A 23,104-nucleotide genomic window follows, 5' to 3' on the forward strand; every position below is an offset into this window, starting at 1 on the left:
CCATCATCAGAGGTTACATCCATGACACCTGCATCAGCTCCTAGAACATCTTATGTTGAGACCCAACTACCACAAACATCTTCAAATGTGATCAAAACCACTGTACTCACCACATATGTACTTACACCACCTGAAGTCCAAAAGGTGGTAGTAGAACATATAGTGAGAAGTGGAGAAACTCCCAGTGCACCTATGAGGCTCAGAGCATTTTCAGGAAAATGTCCTCAACCCAATAGTGAAGAAGACTATGACACATGGTGGTCTAACTTTGAACTGATTCTAAAAGATCCAGCAGTGTCAGACCTACACAGATCTAGAAATATACTTGATAGCCTCCTGCCTCTAGGAGCCGGTGTAATCCAGTATTTAAGTCCTGAAACTCCACCTTCAACTTAAATTCAGCTGTTAGTTTTAGCTCTGTTGAGGACGGAGACTAACTTTTTGCCAAGTTCATGAGGACCTTACAAGGCTCAGTTGAGAAACCATCTGCCTACTTGCACAGACTACAAGTAGCTTTGAGCTTGACAATAAAACGAGGTGGTATTAATCCTGAGAAAGCAGACCAACACCTTCTCAAGCAATTTTGCAGAGGATGTTGGGATAATAACCTGATTGCAGACCTACAGTTAGAACAGAAAAAATAAATCCTCCATTCTTTGCTGTGCTATTGCTACTCCTTCGTACTGAAGAAGACAAGTACAATGCAAAAGCTACCCGCTTGAAGCAACATTTAGGTGCTTCCAAACAACGTGTGCTCTCACTCGCACAAAGGGCATGGATGGGCACTGAAACACAAAAGCTGAAGAAGCAGATCGCCGAGCTTCAGCGTTAACTGACAGCTCTGACTGCTAAGCGCCAGAAGTCAAAGATAGAATTCCAGAAGGAAACAAATGAAACCACACCAGTACAAGAGCAACGAAATCCGAACAATGTTGTTTCTCAACCTCGAACAACCACCAGCAAAACACAAACAGGCAAACCTAAGCCCTGGTATTTTTTTTACTTGCAGTGAGGATGGTCACATTGCATCCACTTGTGATAATGAACCAAACTCTGTACTCGTTGCCACCAAGCGCAAGCAGTTAAAAGATAAACAATGCCTCTGGGAAACCCAAAATAGTCACTCATCTGCAGCTTTAAACTAGAACCAGTTCCTGTCGTGGGACAGACTGGCACTGAAGTGAATTTGAAATGTCCCAAACTGAGACATGTCGCATTAAAGTGTCAAAAAGCTGAAAAACGAACAAGATTACCTAAAGGGTTAATAGGTACAAAATGTACTGCACAAGTCAATATAGCAGGTAAACCATGTAGTTACTTAGTAGACACCAGTTCATAGGTCAGTACAGTTTCCCGGTCTTTTCATGAGCAGCACTTATCAGAAAAGCCTATTCATTCCCTTGACGATTTACTAGAAGTCGAAGGTGTAAATGGTCAATCTGAAATCAATGTTACCTTCCCAGAAGAGTTTATTGAGAATGATATTGAAGTGCCAACTCTTGCACTGGTTGTGCCAGATGTTAAAGTACACACAGAATCCCTAGTTTTAATAGGAACAAATACTCTTGATGTGCTCCATGAGCAGTACTCAAAGTTTATATCCTCTAACCATCAGCCTTCTCCTTTTGGTTACAGGGCAGTTTTAAAAACCTTAGAACTAAGACAAAAACAAACCCCTGATGGTAATCTTGGGTTGGTGAGATCTCAAAGCAAAGAACATGCGGTTATTCCTGCAGGACAATAAGTAGTGTTAGAAAGGTCACTTACTGCTCATGGGCTTCATTCAGATAAATGGGTTGTAGTGCAGCATCCAGCTATGTCATACTTACCTGGTGGGATAGTAGTTAAAAGCTGTTTATTTACCTTACCAACACATCAGCCCTGCCATCTACCAGTTGTGCTTACATATGAGACTGAGCATAATGTGACAATACCACCCAAATGTGTAATTGCTGAATTACATGCCGTACAGAGTGTACATTCAAAAGAACAAAGTGTATCAAGTTCTGGTTCAACAATAAGTGAACACTTACCTGATTGAGAGTCAAAACCTGTTTTAACTTTAGTGATTCTCCACTACCCCAAGTGTGGCAGGAATGCATCAATGAAAAGCTTGAGAGCATGCCAGAGGTCTTTGCTTAACATGAATTAGATTTTGCACATGCTCAAAAAGTGAAACATCGCATCAACCTGAGCGATGAAACTCTGTTTAAACACAGAGCTCGACCAATACATCCCAAAGACCTAGATGCTGTTCGAAAACATCTGCAAAGAGCTCCTGTAAAAATGGAGTAATCAGAGAGTCAGAATCTTCTTTTTCTTCACCAATAGTGGTTGTTAGAAAGAAAAATGGCGATGTCCGGTTATGCATTGACTACCAGATGTTGAGTCTCCAGACGTTGAAAGATGCATATGCTTTACCAAATCTTGAGGAGATATTTTCAGCTTTAATTGGTCAAAATGGTTTTCTGTGCTAGATCTTAAATCTGGTTATTATCAGATTGAAGTCGAAGAAGCAGTCAAGCCCAAAACTGTGTTCACATGTCATTTGGGGTTTTGTGAATTTAACCGTATGCCACAAGGAGTGACAAATGCCCCAAGCACATTCCAGAGATTAATGGAGAAGTGTATGCGGCACATTAATCTCAAGGAAGTACTCGTCTTCCTGGCTGACTTGATAATATTTTCTTACACATTAGAAGAACACGAGAGCCGCTTGCTACATGTTCTCGGTTGTCTCTAGCAGTACGGTTTGAAACTATTGCCTGAAAAGTGCAAGTTCTTCCAGAAATCTGTCCTCTACTTGTGGCATATAGTGTCAGAGGATGGTGTAGCAACAGATCCTGAAAAGATCCAAGCTTTAAAAATCTGGCCAAGTCCAAATAATCTCAAAGAGTTAAGATTATTCCTCGGATTTTCCGGCTATTACTGGAGATTCGTTAAAGACTATTCCCAGATTGTTTAACCACTCAACGATCTGACTGCAGGATACCCACCACTTCGCAAAGGTGCCAAAGTGAAAGAGAAAAGCAAGTACTACTTCCACCAAAAGAGCCCTTTAACAACCGCTGGATACCCACCTGCCAACAGGTTTGGGCATTGCTAATCCTAAACTACCATATACTCTGCATAGAGATGCTAGTACCACAGGGTTAGGTGCTGCATTATACCAAGAGCATGGGGACAGATGCGTGTCATTGCATTTGCTAGCAGGGGGTTGTCGCACAGTAAGTCCCTAAGTTTTAATTTTTAGCACTTAAATATATATATATATGTGACAGAAAAGTTTAATGATTAAATATATGGCAGTCAGTTCACTGTTGTAACAGATAGTAATCCTTTGACCTACCTCCTCACAACAGCTAAACTTGATGCCACTAGTTATAGGTGGTTGGCTGCTCTTTCTACTTTCTCATTTAAGTTACAGTACAGAGCAGGAAGACAAAATCTAGATGCGGATGGTCCCTCTAGACATCCTCAAACAGAGCTGATAAATGACCACATATCCAAGAAAGAGCAAGAGGGCATTGATCTATTTGTGCAATGTCATTTAGTAGATGATGAGTGTCCTCACTACAGTGATGAAGTGGTCAAAGCTATCTGTGAAAAACTTGTCTGCCAACACACACAAGAGTGTCCAAGCTTAACCTTAGTTGAATCTCTTGCACTGTATCCAGATGCTGTACTTGACTGCTTCGAACAAGAAGAGGAGTTTGGTGGATTTCCAGTCATACCTCGAGGAATAGATACAGACCTAGCTGTAAAGCAAAGAGCTGATCCAGTGCTGAGAGAAGTAATCTACCAAATGGAGTGGGGAGAAAAGCCTCCTCCCACAGTGAGATGTGAGCTTCCTGATCTTCCTTTCCTCTTGTGGGAGTGGACACGCCTAAAGTTGAGGAATGGAGTCCTCTGCAGGAGGCGACAGGACAAATAAAACTTCACTTATCAATTAGTCCTGCCAGAAGAACTTTGAGCTGTTATTTTAAAAAGTTCACATGACAATCTCGGTCACATGGGTATAGAAAGAACTATTGATCTAGTAAGATCCAGATTTTACTGGCCAAGGATGGCAGCTGAAGTTGAACGAAAAGTAAAGACATGCACCCGTTGTGTTCGTCAAAAGCGTTACCTGTAAAAGCCGCACCATTGGTAAATATCCAAGTCACCAGACGCTTGCAGCTGGTCTCTATAAACTTCCTCTCTATAGAGCCTGATAGAAGCAACACCAAGGACATTTTAGTGATAACTGATCATTTCACAACATATGCTGTTGCTGTCCATACACCGAACCAGAAAGCAAGAAATGTCGCAAAGTGTGTGTGGGAGAATTTCTTTGTACATTATGGTATTCCTGAATGGCCAGATTTTTAAGCTCGCACAATCAAAGAACTCTGTGAAGTCTCAGGCATTCATAAGTTACGAACTACAGCGTACCACCCAAAGGGGAAACCCTGTAGAATATTTCAATAGAACCTTGCTTAATATGCTCAGGTCTTTGGAGGAACAAGACAAAACACACTGGAAAGACTTTGTTAAGCCCCTTGTGCATGCTTACAATTATACAAGGAAGGAGGTCACAGGATTCACCCCGAATGAGCTAATGTTCGGGCGTCAACATGAGTTACCTGTCGACTTGGCATTCGGCTTATCTGTGAGGGAAAATCCATCCAAGCCACATTCCCGGTATGTATATAACAATCAAATGGTGCAGGCTATTTGTTGGTACATATGAATATGAAGGCTACAGCAGGGGGAAGAGCTTTCTCTTACAAAGTTGGACAGTTATGGAACAGCCTTCCAATTAGTGTTCAGGACTCAGACACAGTCTCAGTGTTTAAGTCCAGGCTTAAAACATATTTGTTTAGTCAAGCTTTTTGTGAATATTCAATTAATATTCAATGAATATTCATTTTTCAATGAATAGCCTCATTGGAAATATAATGAGGAATTTTAATGAGGAAATCTTTTTTTGTAATGACAGCTTCAAGATGCTTCCTATATGAAGAAATTAATGGGCTGCAGTATTCAGGTGTGGTTTTGGCCCATTCTTCTAAACGTATTGTTTTTAAATCTTGTTCACAGGTCACTGGGACATTCTAACACCTTGATTTTTTTTTCTCTGAAAGAAACCAAGAGTTTCTTTTGATGTATGCTTTGGATCGTTGTCCCACTGGAAGGTCCACCCACGTCTCATCTTCATCATCATGGTGGATGGCAGCAGATTCTTCTCAAGAATCTCCCGGTAAAGGCCTCCATTCATTGTTCCTTCAAATTATATGAAGTCTTCCAGTACCATGTGATGAAGAACAGCCCTACACTGTGATGCTTCACCTCCAAACTTCACTGTTGGTGTAGTGCTTTTAGAGAGATGTGCAGCGCCATTTCTTTTCCAAACATGGTGTGTAGTATAACAGCCAAAGAGTTAAATTTTGCTCTCGTCTGATGAGACTACACTCTCCCAGTATTTCATAGTCTTGTCCAAATGAGTTGTAGCAAAGTTTAAACGAGCGTCGACATGCCTTTTCTTTACTAATGGAGTCTTGTGGGGTGAGCGTGAGCAGTGGAGTGCATTGCCTATTGTTTTCTCTGTGATGATGGTACCTGCTGCCTCCAAGTGTTTCTGGAGATCTTTCCGAGTGGTCCTTGGCTCTTGGGCTACTCTTCTGAATATTATTCTGACTCCCTGGTCAAAAATCTTGCAAGGAGCTCCTGTGCGTGGCCGGTTGATGACGGAGTGATGCTTCCATTTGCGGATAATGACCCCAATGGTGCTTACTGGAGGATTCAGAAGCTTTGAAAAACGTTTGTATCTGCTTCTATCAATATGTTTTGCAACAGTAAGGTCGAGAAGGTCTTGGGAGACCTCTTTGCTATTGCCCACATAACTTTATTTATGGACTTGAATCTTGTGAATTCTTTATATTTGTGGATTTCTTGAGTTAATACTGATGTCTGGTGAAAATTTCATGTGAATAGCCACATTGAAAATCTTCTACCACTTACTCCTTCTTCAATGTCACAGGGGAACCTGGAGCCAATCCCAGGGAGCATCGGGCACAAGGTAGGGTACACCCAGGACAGGGTGCCAGTCCATCGCAGGGCACAATCGCATACACACTCACACACCCATTCATACGCTACGGACACGCCGATCAGTCTACTATGCATGGCTTTGGACTGAGGGAGGAAACCGGAGTAGCCGGAGAAAACCCCCCAGCACGAGAACATGCAAACTCTGCACACACACACACGTGGCCCCAGCAGGAATCGAACCCCAGACCCTTGAGGTGTGAGGCGAACGTGCTAACCACTAAGCCACCATGCGGCTGCTCATTAGAAATATATTTACTAAAAAATGCTTATAAAAAAATACTTATTTCCCCCACTGTAGCATATTCAGGGCAGTGCTAAATAAATAACCTAAATGCAGTTTTTATGAGCCCTCTTTGTTTTTTTATTATTAACATTTTGCAGATCCTGCAAGGGGTGTGTAAATTTATGAGCATGACTGTATTAGAAAAACATATCTCAGACATCTCCCTACACACCTCCTCCCCTTTTACACCGCTGAGCTTAAAAAAAAGTAAAACCACAACAGCCAACTCAGGCCTCTAACAGCACGTGTGTGTGTGCGTGTGTGTGTGTGCGTGTGCGTGTGTGCGTGTGTGTGCGTGTGTGCGTTTGTGTGTGTGTGTGTGTGTGTGTGTGTGTGTATGTGTGTGTGTCTGTGTGTGTGTGTGATAAAAGTAACAAAAGGTTTCCTATAGGTTATTACTCATTTTCTCAGTAAGTCTATTTAACACTAATGTGGTTTTGTTAAAACCTTTCTGTGCACAGGAAACACCACCAGAGTCTCATCACAGCAGCTAAAGACATTTCAGTTAGTCACAACCCTGACTTCCATTGGTGAAAGTACAAACACCATCCAGTCATTTTCTTTTAGCAGATCAAATGATCATGAGAGGTTGTCACTGAGCAGCAGATGACTGCAGGACACAGAAGATCAGCTACAGATTCCAACAATACAGACTCGTTTATACTCATTAGATTATTTAAACCCTGTGTTTTAAACTTGCTCTACTTGTACTCTTACCTGTTGAACTATCATAGTTACTGAGAGTAGTTACACATCAAACTAAACCCTTCTCATAACAGATATGGATACACTGATCCACCTGAGCAGTCATGCTGAAGTACACACAATGTCCTAATCACACAATAAGCTCATCACTCAGGACATTCAGACTGCAGATGAACAACTTTATACCCCACCACTCACTCTAATGAAGACACAAAGAGAACATTTACTCACAGAGCATCACAGCGAGTGGACTGAACTCCATCCTGTCTCTCTAATGACTGACTGACTGACAGAGCAGTGTGGTGTGTGTTAAAGCCTTACCACTTCCTGTGTTCTTACAGAGAGAGATAGAAAGAGAGGTCACGTGAAATACATTTTTTCTTAAAATGGTACATTTCCTCAGTTTAAGCATTTGATATGTTTTCTATATTTTGTTGTGAATAACATACGGGTTTATGAGATTTGTATTTGCATCATTGCATTCTGTTTTTATTTACATTTTACACAGCATCACAACTTTTTTGGAATTGAGGTTGTATATGGGTTTTTATTAAAAGATTTAAAAAATAAACAGTCATTTAGACAGTGTCTGACCAGCCTGAAATGGTGTATGTCCTGACTGAGAGTCTTCAGCTCCTGACCAGCTCTGATTCTGCTTTGATGTCTGATTTATTTATTCATTTATTTATTTATTTATTTTTGCTGCTTCTCTGTGGAGGTTGACAGATGAACAGGGTGAAATAGTGAAGGAAACACATTTTACACAGCTCTGATTACAGTGTAATAAACAGGGGAACTACAAAAAAATAAGTTAGTGAGAAATATTTGCAAATACACTGCTGTTTATGATGCAGTCATCTGACCATAACGATTTGGCCCTTGTCAAAGTCACTCAGGTCTTTACTCCTGCTCATTTCTTCCACATCCAACACTTTGACTATAAGAAAAGACTGTTCCACTATTACAACATCATCAACATCATTATGCATTTATGGACCTTACTTTGTGCACAGGACATTGTCATGCATATATACAGTGAGGGAAAAAAGTATTTGATCCCCTGCTGATTTTGTACATTTTCCCACTGACAAAGAAATGATCAGTCTATAATTTTAATGGTAGATTTATTTGAACAGTGAGAGACAGAATAACAACAAAAAAATCCAGAAAAACGCATGTCAAAAATGTTATAAATTGATTTGCATTTTAATGAGGGAAATAAGTATTTGACCCCCTCTCAATCAGTAAGATTTCTGGCTCCCAGGTGTCTTTTATACAGGTAACGAGCTGAGATTAGGAGTACACTCTTAAAGGGAGTGCTCCTAATCTCAGTTTATTACCTGTATAAAAGACACCTGTCCACAGAAGCAATCAATCATTCAAACTCTCCACCATAGCCAAGACCAAAGAGCTCTCCAAGGATGTCAGGGACAAGATTGTAGACCTACACAAGTCTGGAATGGGCTACAAGACCATTGCCAAGCAGCTTGGTGAGAAGGTGACAACAGTTGGTGCGATTATTCGCAAATGGAAGAAACACAAAAGAACTGTCAATCTCCCTCTGCCTGGGGCTCCATGCAAGATCTCACCTCGTGGAGTTGCAATGATCATGAGAACAGTGAGGAATCAGCCCAGAACTACACGGGAGGATCTTGTCAATGATCTCAAGGCAGCTGGGACCATAGTCACCAAGAAAACAATTGGTAACACACTACGCCGTGAAGGACTGAAATCCTGCAGCGCCCGCAAGATCCCCCTGCTCAAGAAAGCACATATACATGCCCGCTGAAGTTTGCCAATGAACATCTGAATGATTCAGAGGACAACTGGGTGAAAGTATTGTGGTCAGATGAGACCAAAATGGAGCTCTTTGGCATCAACTCAACTCGCCGTGTTTGGAGGAGGAGGAATGCTGCCTATGACCCCAAGAACACCGTCCCCACCGTCAAACATGGAGGTGGAAACATTATGCTTTAGGGGTGTTTTTCTGCTAAGGGGACAGGACAACTTCACTGCATCAAAGGGACGATGGACGGGGCAATGTACCATCAAATCTTGGGTGAGAACCTCCTTCCCTCAGACAGGGCATTGAAAATGGGTCGCGGATGGGTATTCCAGCATGACAATGACCCAAAACACATGGCCAAGGCAACAAAGGAGTGGCTCAGAAGAAGCACATTAAGGTCCTGGAGTGGCCTAGCCAGTCTCCAGACTGTTGTTAGTGTTAACTTAATCCCATAGAAAAGCTGTGGAGGGAGCTGAAGGTTCGAGTTGCCAAATGTCAGCCTCGAAACCTTAATGACTTGGAGAAGATCTGCAAAGAGGAGTGGGACAAAATCCCTCCTGAGATGTGTGCAAACCTGGTGGCCAACTACAAGAAACGTCTGACCTCTGTGATTGCCAACAAGGGTTTTGCCACCAAGTACTAAGTCATGTTTTGCAGAGGGGTCAAATACTTATTTCCCTCATTAAAATGCAAATCAATTTATAACATTTTTGACATGCGTTTTTTTTATGAATGGATGAGTGAGACACAGTGTAAAGCGCTATATAGGTGCACCATTTACTTTTTGCCTGTTTGTTGTTGTTGTTGTTGACCACGCTATTGTTTCTCATTTTGGATTTATCTGCCTATCTAGTCTATAATAAAGCTCTTATCTGCACTTGCATCCATCCTAACCTCCATTTCATGATTTCCATGACAATGCTAAGAATAAGCAGTTCTCCAAGGCAAGGTAAGGCAAGCAACCAGCTGAAATCCGTAAGAAATTATACCCTCTATCTGTGCAAATTAATATCAGTTGGGTTAGTAAATTGATGGTCTATAAAAAGGCTTTTTGTTACCAAGGTGTCACACAAGAAACATCTCATGATGGGTAAAAGCGAAGAGCTCTCCCAAGACCTTCACAACATATTGATGGAATCTGATACAGATGTGTTTCAAAACTTCTGAATCTTCCAGTAAGCACCATTGGGGCCATTATCCGCAAGTGGAAGCAGCATCACTCCGTCATCAACCGGCCACGCACAGGAGATCCTCGCAAGATTTCTGACCAGGGAGTCAGAAGAATAGTCAGAAGAGTAGCTCAAGAGCCAAGGACCACTCGGAAAGTGCTCTAGAAACACTTGGAGGAAGTAGGTGCTCAATGGGGTTCTGGCTAATATGCAACAAATTCCCCAAACAACTTGCTCAAGGTGAGCTTTCTATCTCGAAAAGACCATACTAGCTTGCTGCTATACAATATAAACCTTGTTCAAGTCTACATCATAGTGAGAGGGTTTGTTACTTAGGTCAAGGTCTGAGCCTCCGGGGCAGGAGCGGCCTTATGCTTCAGGCTCACTCTTCAGTCAAATTGATGAAGAAAATAATAAACTCTAGTCTTAATCTATCATAGTAAGAGAGGACTCACCAGTCACTTCTAAACTTTACAAATCTCCACCTAAGAGGATTTGGTTTATTGCAGAATAGTTCCAAGCAGGACAACAATTGTCAATACAGTAATTAACTATAAATGTGGCATAAATTGTCAACACAAAAGTCCTTGCAAAGAACAAACAGTTTCACATGCAATATATAGTATTGCCCAGACACATCGGATGCTTAACATCAGAATCATTGGTATCCTTAGCAACAAGTTAGACGTTGACAGGTTATGGGCTGTCCTTCAGAAAAGAGAAACGAGTATACATATGCTAAGCATTTCTTTAAGCATATGTGTGTGTTTTTCAGTCACTTCAGTACAGGATGTTAGGCTAACCCACAATATCCTGTTGAGCCCATCTGTTGGCTTCATAATGCCTCAGTGACCTATAATCAGTCGTGTGTCAGTTATGGCATATAAAAAAACAAGGCTTTTCACCACCTTGCACTTTTCATATCACACATGCAAGCAAAAGCTGTACAGATTTTTTTTATTTTTGTTTTTTTTTTTGTTGTTGTTTTTTTTTTTTACACTTTGTATTCATTCAGTTGACATGTGTGCCAGACCTGGGTTTAGGCCATGTTCATGTGGGTCAGTAAGTGATTTTTCATTCAGTAACAGACTTGTGTGCTAGCTGCATTAACAGCAATATTTTCTATATACATTTTAGTTCTTAAAGTTCTACGTATTCTTATAACTTTTCTTATCTTTTTCTGAACATCTCTATGGCAGTCCCAACGTCGATCAGCCATTGTGGCTAAAGCAATCTGTTGGGCACTCAGAGATTGCAGGATCATGTGGTAGTTGTCAGTGATCAGCATTCCCGATGACTCTATTCTTCCTGCCTTTTCTTCTGCTCTCTCCTTTCTTGTTCTTCTCTTGTCTCTGTGGGATCTTTCTGCAGTGTGAGATGTCACTCTTGTCCTCTGAGGAACGCTTTAATAATATTTGGAAAGAAGTCACCAAGAGCTATAGTTTGTTACTGGGTGTAATTTGTTTGATTGCTGAGATAGGAGATACAATGCAACAGGAGGTTGAGAACTCCATATCAGAGGCAGATCCGTCTACAACGGTGCCATCACCACAGACAAAACAATAGGCAATGCACTTCCCTGTTCACGCTCATCCTGCAAGACTCCATTACTAAAGAAAAGGCATGTTGAAGCTCATTTAAAGTTTGCTACAACTCATTTAGACAAGTCTATGAAATATTGGGAGAGTGTAGTCTGGTCAGAAGAGAGCAAAATTGAACTTTTTGACTGTCATACTACACCATGTTTGGAGAAGAAATGGCACTGCACATCACCCTAAAAACACTATATCAACAGTGAATTTTGGAGATGAAGCATCATGGTGTGGGGCTGTTTTCCATCGCATGGTACTGGCAGACTTCATATAATTGAAAGAGCGATGAATGGAGGCCTTTACCAGGAGATTCTTGAGAAGAATCTGCTGCCATCCACCACGATGATGAGATAAGACATGGGTGGAGCTTCCAGCAGGACAACGATCCAAAGCATACAGCAAAGGAAACTCTCAATTGGTTTCAAGGAAAAATAATCATGGTGGTAGAATGGCCCTGTCAATCACCTGACTCAAATCCTCCTACTTCCTCCTACTCCTTGCTGCCAGAGACTTGGCAGCGCTTCCTCTTACACAGCTGAGCCACATTTGGCTTGAGGGAGGAAGCAACTGAGACCCTCAGTATGGCTCGAAGATGCTCATCTGTAAGTCTGGACCTGAACTTTGATTCATAAAAGTTCATAGTGAAGAAGAGCTTTTCGCACAGATAGGTGCTCCCAAAAAGGCACATGATTTGCTTGAACATCTTGGAAAGCTCAGGGAACGTGGGGGGCAATTCTCTCATAAATTGTCCAAGCTTGTCTGTTTTTCCACTCACCTCCCTGAACTTGGCTTTGAGTTCAGAACTGCACTGCAGGTCAATTAGCTCCAACTGAACCACAGGGGGGGGCATCTTCCACATCGAAGGAGAACGGGTCAGCAAAAATTTGAAACGTGGCTCTGTGTGTCTTGAAGTCTGCAAACCTGTGATCAAATTCTTCCTGTAGCTTTAGAATGGTATCAGCATACTTCTCACCACTGAATGGTGTGCCTGAATCCATGAGCGCCTTGCATGCTGGGAAATGGCAGAGGTTTGTCTGAGAAAGCTGGGCTTTCCATAACACAAGTTTTGTAGAGAATGCTCTGACACTGTCATATGCAACACTGACAAGCTGGCCCTAGCCTTGTAACTTCTTGTTCAGTACATTCAGCTCCTGTGTGATGTCAACAAGAAAAGCTAAGTCCATTAGCCATTTGGGATCACAGGAACAGCCATCCCATCCTTATCCATGAAGGCTTTCACTTCTGCTCTCAACTCAAAAAACCTCTTCAAGATGTCCCCCCTGCTAAGCCAACATACCTCAGTGAAGTAGAGCACATCCTCATATGCTGACTCTATTTCCTCCAAAAAGCCCATGGATCTGATATGGTTGATGCATTTCACAACGTCAGACATCACATTGTCAAACTTAAGGCATTTGCTGCAAAGGGCCTGCTGATGGATAATGCAGTGCAAAGCAATGGCCTCTTCAACACCCTCCTCTTCCAGTTTTCTTTGAACAAGTGCCACCAGTCCATTTCTCCTCCCTGTCATTGATGGCACTCAGTCGGTTGTTATTCCAGCAAAACTCTTCCATAGTAAGCCGGCATCCACAATGGCATCACACAGCTGGTGGAATATCTCCTGACCGGCGGTCTGGCCATGCATTGGAATTATTGTGAGCAAATCCTCCATCACTTCAAAATTGTCATCAACACCACGGACATATATTGCGAGCTGCACAGTGTCCGTGACGTCTGTGCTCTCATCAAGAGCGACTGAGTATGAATGGAAATGTCTAGCTTTCTCACGCAGTTGATCGTAAATGTTATCCGACAGGTCAGAAATGCGCTCTGCCACTGTGTTGGCTGAAAGGCTGATGTTGCTAAACTGACCTTTCTTTTCCAGACAGACTATACTTGCAGCCTGTAACATGCACTGTTTGATGAACTCGCCGTCTTTGAATGGCTTTCCTGCCTTAGCAATCATCTCACTCACTACGTAGCTAGCTTCGACTGCTGCATCACTCTCTTTGCTTGCTTTCTTGAAAAAATCTTGTTGCCTCAGTAGACATGTTTTAAGTTTGGCGACCCAGTCCTCTCGCTCATCTCCCTGGTATTTTGCATACTCCTCAGCATGTCTAGTTGAGTAATGACGTCTGATGTTATACTCCTTGTGCACCGCAACTTTATCTGTGCATATTAGACACGTCGGAATGCCCCTGTGCTCTACAAAAAAATATTCAGTTTCCCACATCTCCTGAAATTGTCTGTGCTCATTGCCAACCTTTCTCTTCATGGCAGGTTTTGAAAAAGACGACTGGGTGACAAAAAAAAAGTATTTGCACTGGGTAACACTCCCAAAACACGTTTCAAGTGACCAACGTTGATAATTCGTGTTGTTGTCACAAGTCTGAGCTATGGTAGCCCACAAGTGTTAAAAAATATAAAACGCCCAGGGCAATGACTCACGCAAGTGCATGTGAGAAAAAGTTAGTGGGGGCGGGCCGCACTAACAACAAGCTTTGATTTCAAGTAGGGGGCCACAAAATATCATTCTGCGGGCCACAATTGGCCCCCGGGCCGCGAGTCTGAGACCCCTGATCTATACGTTAGTGTGCTCAAGAGAGTCTGAATGCTGTGTCGTAACAGCCTTCACCTTTTTTTCCACTGATTGTCATGGAATATTTGAGTCATCTCCTAATGAAGACATTCCAGTTGCATTATGTAAGAGAAGACACCTCTCTGAAAATCTATACATAGTTTTGCTTGTTACCTTGCAGTGACAGACGCGTTGCTCTCGTCAAGCTTGGCAACAGGCAAACGGTTCAGAAAGCCCAAGATACTGGAGTCCAACCCTTGCACTTATTATAGTCAAAGCTCTTTTTTTTTCTATTACATTATGTTTATAAAAGTTGTGGAATGGATTAATTTGGAGACTGTCCAACTCAGAAATCATCAGAGACAGGCAGGCAATGAGAAATAAAATTTGAGATTAGGAAAAAGTGGGGGGACAAAACCTAGATTTTGAATGTGGTAGAGACATGTCCTCCCCATGTATAAAGTCTCCTACATCCGTGTATTTAAGAGTTTTGTTAAACATCAAGTAATGTAATTAAATAAAAATGTGTCCTTTTGTGATGTGAGATGAAAATTAATGTGTTCTTTATATTAAATGTTAATACAAATTTTATTTGCATTATTATTTGCAAGTAGGTACAATGAGTTTCCGCACTTGTTGTCATATCCGGTAATGAACAGTAGTGTTACTGTTGTCACTTTGAACATTGTTTAGGTACTGAAATACACGAGTGACAGTGAATCTGAACTGTATATTAATGGTATATTCCAGATTAAGGTAAGCAGTTAAAAATTCCCTACATTTTCCACCTTTAGTTAGCTAGCTAGTGTGTTTAAGTTGTATTTGCTAATGAACACAAGGAAAGGAGAAAGGAATGGAATACAGCATTTGAAAGAATTAAATCCTGTCTTTATTGCCCTCTAGTGGTATGTGACTGGAGGAAACCTAAATGGATATGAGGTGATGATGAGAAAATCCACAGATATAGTAATCTGAGCTCAGGATTGAACCTGGGACGCAGGAAATGTGAGACAGAATCGTGACACTCTTAATTATACCCACTGTCACCAGTGTTTCCAGGGTAGGCTCTTGATCCATCATGACTTTGACCAGTATAACCCGCTTACTGAAGATGAATGAATGAAGCCAAAATGATTAAACCTCTGTTCTTGAGTGAGAATAAAAATGTATATGGTATAGATTAGTGTAGGTTGATAAAGTTGTATGGAACTTCAAAGTGCGAGCTTTAGTGTTAAATTAAATCCATGGGCCTGCTTCCTGTTCTGTTACTGGTTACTGTCAGTGTTGTGGTTATTACTCTGCTAAAAGCCTTTCAGCACAAATGTATATTTAATGCAGATGTTTCTCAGGCAGCTGTTTGTTTGAACTGTGAATTACAATACAATATAAACACATTTACAGTAGCCTGGTTATAAATGTGGACTATCTGCTGAAAGCTGCTGCCCTGCCTGACTGCTATCAACCTCACTGTCTGGCCTGTCTAAAATAAACACCACAAAGAATGGAAAGACATAAATGCATATGTAATAAGGAAAGTTTTATTTGTTTTAGTGGCATGGATAACTCACATTTCATTCAGACTTGTAAATTTTTATTTATATTTTATCTAAACATTGCTGAATTACAAAACGAGTTCTCTAAGGTAAGCATCCTTTCTGTCTCGTACCTCATGCATGCATTAAACCTTTTATTATACAAACACTGTTTAAACCACAAACAAAGTCATTTCAGGTGACATTTATGAACACGGTGAGACGACTTACAAAGCATCAGGTCATTTGTAAAGGTGTAAATGTAAATGTAAAAACAATATAAAAATGTTTATAAAAATATAAGATATAAAGAGAAAAAAAAATCTAAAGCAACATGTATTTAAAAAGGTGTGTGTGTGTGTGTGTGTGTGTGTGTGTGTGTGTGGCAGCAATGCTCCAGGACAGCATTTTACAAAACCAAAAATATACATATTCATCCGACCCAACTTTACTTTCATCTTAATTCATTATTTCCTCTGTGAAGCTTTGTACGTGAACAAGAATAACTTACTTTGTGTAAGAAAATGGTGACAAGCCTTACACACTTCACTCAGGTTTCTTCTTCTTTGGTATTTGCAGTGCCAGATACCAAGTGTTTGTATCCAACCAAAAACCAACCAAAAGCAATGACGTGTAAATTTATGAGTAAAAGAAAAATAAATATAATGAGCCACATGTGTATTAAATTAATTATTAATGTACGCTCAATGGGATTAGTATATGAGGAACAGAAAAATAAGTATTTTACAGTGTCGTGTTTCACCTTAAATAATGCTTTAAATTGGAAAAAAAATGTTTAAAATAATTTTATACGAATGTTTTGCACCCTAAAATACATATTTTATTTTTCTTTTACTTTTAAATGTATCCATTTGAAAGTACATTCAAAAAAATTAACTGTATTATTATTATTATTATTATTTTTAATGCGCAAATGAGCCACATGTATATTAAATTAATTGTATTTGTGCACGTTGAACAGGATAAGTAGAAATAGAAAAGCAGTAAAAGAAAAAAAATAATAATAAGCAATGTTCCTGTGTTCAGGAAGTAGATGAGCAGATTCTACTTTCTGAGCATTTTAGGAAAAACAGAAGACAAACACAAATGCCAGTTTTCCAGCTGTCTGTGTGATAACTGTAGCTTCATCAGTGTACACAGACACATGTCTCACTGCAGAGAGAAAGAAAGAGATTGTAATAAATACGTTTATAAATACATTTCTCCTGATATTGCCATCAATGATGATACAAACTAGTTAACTTTCTGAATCAGTGACCGCAGCAAGAAATCAGTACGTTATTTCGCGTGTCAGGATTTTGCATGTTCATAGTTAACTATGTCATAACTGTCCAAGTAGAATGAGATGATGGAAAGTTATCTAGACAGCTACCAAACTAACATGGACGAACTCTTTCAGATTCTGTGAGGCGGGGTTTTGTGTACATGGATACTGTAACTGCTAGATGACAAATTCTACCCAATACACCTTTAAATATATTTATTACTTCATGGTGTTTGGTCTGTCTTTTAAGCTTCATACTGTAAATGTCATGAGTCTTACCTCCATGCTGTGCTTCAGCTCTGAGTAGACAATATCATCTCCCACACTGGCATTTTCTAGTTGGAATAAAGATATCCTGAATTAATTTCCTGAAACATTACAGCTCATCTAAATAGAAAATGGTCTGGATATTAAATCATACACATTTAAAATACATTAGACCACAGCAGTGTTGAATTCTGGATTCTGATTGGTCAGAAGGCATTGATTAATTTTCTATAACAGCAGCTCTGACAATAGTGCAACTGAAAATCACTGGTTTATATTAATGCCTTTATTCTAGTACGTTATAATTTCTATAGTAACAGATTACATCAATAAATTGACAGATTATTTAAATAAGTAGGTTAAGGAGTGTGTTGTTATTTACTAAAAAAAACATGTAATTGTTTATCTGGACTTTTCTGTAATAAAGTTATTTAACATTTATGGAAGGAGTCTCCAGTGTCAGCGCCATGTAACAGTCAGGAAATTTTCTGTCATGCTTGGTAACATGACAGATTGCAGTTTTTTTTTTTTTTCTTTTGCCTTAGTAGTCCCTATGTGCTGTTACACAGGTGATAATATGAACTAACTTTTGCAGATGTCCCACAACAATAAATGGACGAAAAGTCTGATGTGTCATTGTTTAATTAATTAAATAGGGACGTTGCTGTGGTAAAACACTTTGGGATGTGCTGTAACAGGAAAATCATCACCTTCAGGGTAGGAACTCTGAAACAGTAACTCTGCTTCATCACACCACACTGTCATTGATTATTTTCCTATAACAGCACAGCAGAGTGTTTTATTCATTACATAGAACAAGAGTAGAATCAGGTGATCTATGACACGAAATAAAATGTCGTCATTTTGCTCTACCTTTCATTCTCTTTGCTTTTTTCATTGGTTTAAGTTCAATCTCAGCATAAGTCACATCATCAACATCGGGTTCAGCATCAGCACCTGCAGCAGCAGAGAACAAAACCATCCCAATGATCTTTAGCCGTGTAATACATCAATCATAACTCACACACATAACATAAGTCATTATCAGTCTCCTGCCAAAACCACACTGAACCCTAGCTGTTTTTTTAGGGTAGATCTTTAATCTCTAGAGTTTACTTCCTTCAGCTTCCTTTATCATTCAGCCTGTGGCATCTTTTCACTGTGTGATAACTTTGTGATTAGTGCTATGTAGAACACATGCCTGCTTTTTAATGGAGCCTGTGATGGAACTGACTCGTCTGATCTGGAGGAAAATTGTAGGTCATGACCTCAGATGCTTGGATGTTTATGTATTAAATGACTGAATGTTCTGAAGACTTCAAGAGTTATTTGATGATTTTGTTTTTAATAAATCCATGAAATGCTGTAGCATTAAAAATACTCTACCATTGTTCCTGTTTGTCTTCGTTTTCTTCGTGACCTGTGCGTAAATGGCTTCTCTGCTCTCAGCTGCAGCTTCACCTGAACACAGTGCAGTGTGTTAATCACTACAAGACACTTCTGTACTTTACTGTATAGAGTTAATCTATAATTAATTCTCCTAATGCAAGAGGAAATGTCTGAAATGAAATAAAGCTACCTGTTCCACTCGTATCTGTCTGATCCACAGCGGCATAAACATTTTCACTTCCTACAGAAAACAGAATGAAGATGAACTGAACTTGTTGTAAATGTGACTGTAGATTACAAAACATAACAGATTTCAAACAAATCAAATGAATTTACTGAATTATATTTATTACAGAGATGATTAGTAAATTTAGAAATAAACAGTGATTGACAGAGTGTCTGACCAGCCTGAAGTGGTGTGTGTCCTGACTGAGAGTCTTCAGCTCCTGACCGGATCTGATTCTGCTCTGATGTCTGATTTTCTATAGAAGGAGACAGATTCTACATCTGAACAGGGTGTAAATGGTAACAGAAACACTTTATTTTACACAGCGCTGATTACAGTGTAATAAACAGCGTGACTACAGAAGATCAATTATACAGTAGGAATAGATACAAATATTAATTATGATATAATTCTAATAACAATATGTAGGTAGATGAGTGTAACTACATGTCTGAACTGCACAACCTGTAATAAAGCCATACGACTTAATAAATGATAAAAATGCAGAGTTCATTAATAAACCAGGTTCAGTAAAATTCCCACCCAAAATAATTTGTAAGTTAACTGAAATGAAAAACAAAAAACAACAGCAACAACAATTTATAATTAAGATTAAAGCTAGTAGCAGGTTTTGTATGGTATTTTTATTTAAAAGAATTTGCATATATTCTCATCACAGTGAATTTTCTTAACCCTCATCAGCTCTTCTACCGTATTTTATGAAATTGTGTTATTTAGCTGTAAATGTGACTTTACAACAGGTTGTGGGTTTATAATAATAATAATATTAATGAATAATATGAATGTCATATTTACCACATTACAGATAGTATTCTATATTTACTATGTGCAAGTACCTTTTTATTTATTTTATAATCTACATTGTATTTAAACTGTTTCTTACACTGTAATCAGTAACCTTTAGTTATTTTTCCACAATTATGTGATAGATCAAAATTAGCGTTATTCTTTAGAAATTCTGATTATGTTCTACTTAAAATAGGTGAAGCTGTTATCAGACCTTTTTTTCTTTTGTAGGACCACAGCAGGATCATTAAAATCAGTAAAGCGATGAATAAAAATCCCAAAGCCACAGCCACTCCTACTGTTCCACCACTGGCTCTAGAACCTGAGACAAAGATAGAAAGAGACCTGAATTTAAACATTTAAACACTGTGCATATAAACTGTGTTATTTAAAAGAGAATAGCCAGCTCTGTGGAGATACACTCAGTACTGCCCCTGGTCTCTCTGTTACACAGGAAATACAAAACATTTTATCTATATTTATTTAATACACAGTAAGAAGATTTTTATGAATTGCACATGATGTTTTTTTTTTCATGAGAGTGTGGCAGTATAAGTGATTTAACTATCCCATTGGCCCTGCTTGGGGGATGGCTTTGGCAGACCAATGAGGTGGGAGCTACCCTGTTATTTAAGAACCTTTATTTTGGCAAGCGCATATGTGCCTTTGTGATTCGGAGTTCCTCACTCCCTGGAATTTCTGTTTTCAGAAATGGCTCTGCTCACGGTGGCTCTGCTCACGGTGTAATGAGGTGAACATCTCAAGACTAATATAATTTATATATATATATATATATATATATATATATATAGTATATTTATATAATTTATATATATGTATATGCAGCTGGTGGCGCATGCATTGTGGTGAGTTGGAGGCGGAGAGGGCGTTCAGTGATTGCAACATTATCCGGTGGGTGAATGATATGTGTATATGTATATGGATGTATATGTATATGTATATGGATGTATATGAGTATGTATATTGAGCCGCGTTACCTGTGAGTAATCATACAACCTCGTGTCTGGTGTTTGTTCAACCCAATGGTAAGTGCACCTCTCCCTTTTTCACTTTGGGACTTGGTAGATTTAGTTTGACTCTCTGATCTTTGTGTTAAGGTGAGAATGGGGAGTTGAGTCTAAATCTTCTCTAAGACAAATCCCTAGCCGAAGACGCTACATGTGACGCTGCTGTTTTGCTTGACCGTCGTTTTTTAATTTGTTTGGCTTTAGTGTTTTGCTTATGGAAAGTTTCAGCTTCAGCTGCTGCAAAGGCACAAAAATCAGCAAAGACACAGAAGAACACAGTTATTCTTATTTACATGGCTCTCTTCTCTGTTTAAGGTGAATCGCCTCCAGTCTCTCTGATCATCAATCCCAGCAAAACTCAACACTTGCTAATTAACTAATTAATAAATACATGTTGCATGAACCTCTTCTTACATTCACACATCCACACCTTTACTATTTAACCTAAACCCACTGTTATTTTTCCTCACCAGTGATCCATAGTGGCTGTGGATTGCTGTACTGTGTGTGTAAGGCTGGTTCTCCTCTCTCTCCTCTGCACATATAAACTCCTGTGTGATTAAGAGCAGCAGGACTGAGAGTGTAGTTGCCTCCAGATCCTCTGCTGCTGTCTGAGAGGAGCTCCACATACATGATATAGCCATGATTATGTTTTATTTGAGTTAAGCCGTCTCTGTAGGGAACAGCTGTGTACCAGCTGAATGTCCAGTCTGTAGAGGAGTCTGTAATCTCACAGTTTAGAGTCACTGAGTCTCCATCAGTCAGCCAGCTCTGTGGAGATACACTCAGTACTGCCCCTGGTCTCTCTGTAAACAGGAAATACAAAACATTTTATCTACATTCATTTAATACACAGTAAGAAGATTTTCATGAATGTCTAATTGCACATGATGTTTTGTTTTTTTTTGTCATGATTATGTATACTCATGACGTTTACATCATTATATGTAAGTATATAATGATGATGTAGGAATAGTGGAATAGTGAATGCAGCAGTTTGCTTTTATCAACGCTATTAGCTAATTTAAAATAAATTGTTAATTTTTTTATATGCTTTGAGATCTATTAATATTAACTCTTAAATGTTTATTTGTATTTTAAACACCACATATAGATCCAGTTAAACTGTACTGGACAGTGTAGGCTGTAGTCTTTATGGGACTAATGATTATCATTGCCCTTCCACATTTGTGATTCTGAACCCGTAGAAGAAAGAAACAGTGTTGTGCAAACAACAACAACAATCATAACAACAACAACAAAAACAAACAAACATACAAACAAACAAACAAACAAACAAAAAAACACTACTCTGTGATGTTTTGTGTGATTTCCAAAATAATTTGTCAGCTGCCATGGTTTCTTACAGAAACACTTTATTTTACAGCCCTGTTTAACTACAAAAGACCAACTAAGGAGTGAGTAATAGTTACAAACACTAACTATGGATAAAATATGAATAATGTGTAGTTAGAGGAGTGTAACTATATCTCTAAATTACATAGTCATGTTCACTATTTATAAATACACATTTTCCCACAAAAACCTTCAAAACAGACTTCAGAACAGTTTCAGTATGACTCACACCCACAATAATTTGTAAAATTTTTCAAAGGTTAATTAAAATGAAAGATTATAATTAAGATTACAGCATGGGGCAGGATTTGTGTTCTATTTTATATTTTTAATTACTGTAAATTTGTGCTTAAAAAATTTACTTTACAACAGTGGTGAGTGGAAATGGCCCGAGGAAGGTACTCTTGATGAACAGCTATGCCAGATAATGAAAGAGAGATTAGCTGTATGGAATGAACAGAAAAAAGGCTTGAGAGTGAGGGAGAAATGTGTGAAGACAGAGAAGATAGTGGACTGGTTTATGAAGGCAGGGAAAGAGGAGAAGGAGAAGGATAGATGGCAGAGAACGAGCAGAGGCGGTGGTACGGAAGAAAGAAGAAAGGGAAGCAAGCCTAGGAAAAAAGATAAAAGAGGCCGTTCAGAAGGAATGGGCCAAGGCCCCGCCCTCATATAACCCTCAGTACCACCCTCCAGTGAGACCTGTCGGAAGTGCCCCACCTGCCGGGCTCTACATGATGCAAGACCTGGAGGACAGAGAAGATGAATGGAAGGAAACTGAGGTGGACATACAGGGAACATTCACTGGATACCAAAGAATGAGGCATCGCATGTGGGAGGATGGAGAACCTATCAAAATGGAAGAAGGAGCTGCCGGATAGGAGAATAGAACCCCGGTCGAGAGCGAAAGCCCACGGCTGGACCTCCCACAGGTAGGCAACAAAGAGAGGGACAGGAAACTACAGGAGTATATGAAAGACTGGACCCACACTCCGGGGTGGCCGGAGCACG

At 39.6% G+C, this 23,104-nt stretch overlaps 2 protein-coding genes across 2 annotated transcripts in view; both read right to left on the bottom strand.

Annotated features, from left to right (window-relative positions):
• LOC108266115 (uncharacterized) overlaps positions 1-23,104 on the bottom strand; it is a 47,068-nt gene that overhangs the window by 7,612 nt on the left and 16,352 nt on the right. The window lies entirely within an intron of this gene.
• LOC108268211 (uncharacterized) lies at positions 15,698-21,641 on the bottom strand. Its single transcript, XM_047156540.2, has 8 exons — positions 21,211-21,641; positions 19,927-20,034; positions 19,084-19,161; positions 18,870-18,920; positions 18,677-18,751; positions 18,164-18,247; positions 17,303-17,358; positions 15,698-16,911 (listed from the first exon to the last, which is right to left on the bottom strand). The coding sequence occupies exons 1-8, from the start codon at positions 21,371-21,373 to the stop codon at positions 16,909-16,911; spliced, it is 618 nt and encodes a 205-aa protein (XP_047012496.2). The 5' UTR covers positions 21,374-21,641; the 3' UTR covers positions 15,698-16,908.

The sequence above is a fragment of the Ictalurus punctatus genome, chromosome 7 (genome assembly GCF_001660625.3).
Source record: "Ictalurus punctatus breed USDA103 chromosome 7, Coco_2.0, whole genome shotgun sequence".
Taxonomy (NCBI): Eukaryota; Metazoa; Chordata; class Actinopteri; order Siluriformes; family Ictaluridae; genus Ictalurus; species Ictalurus punctatus.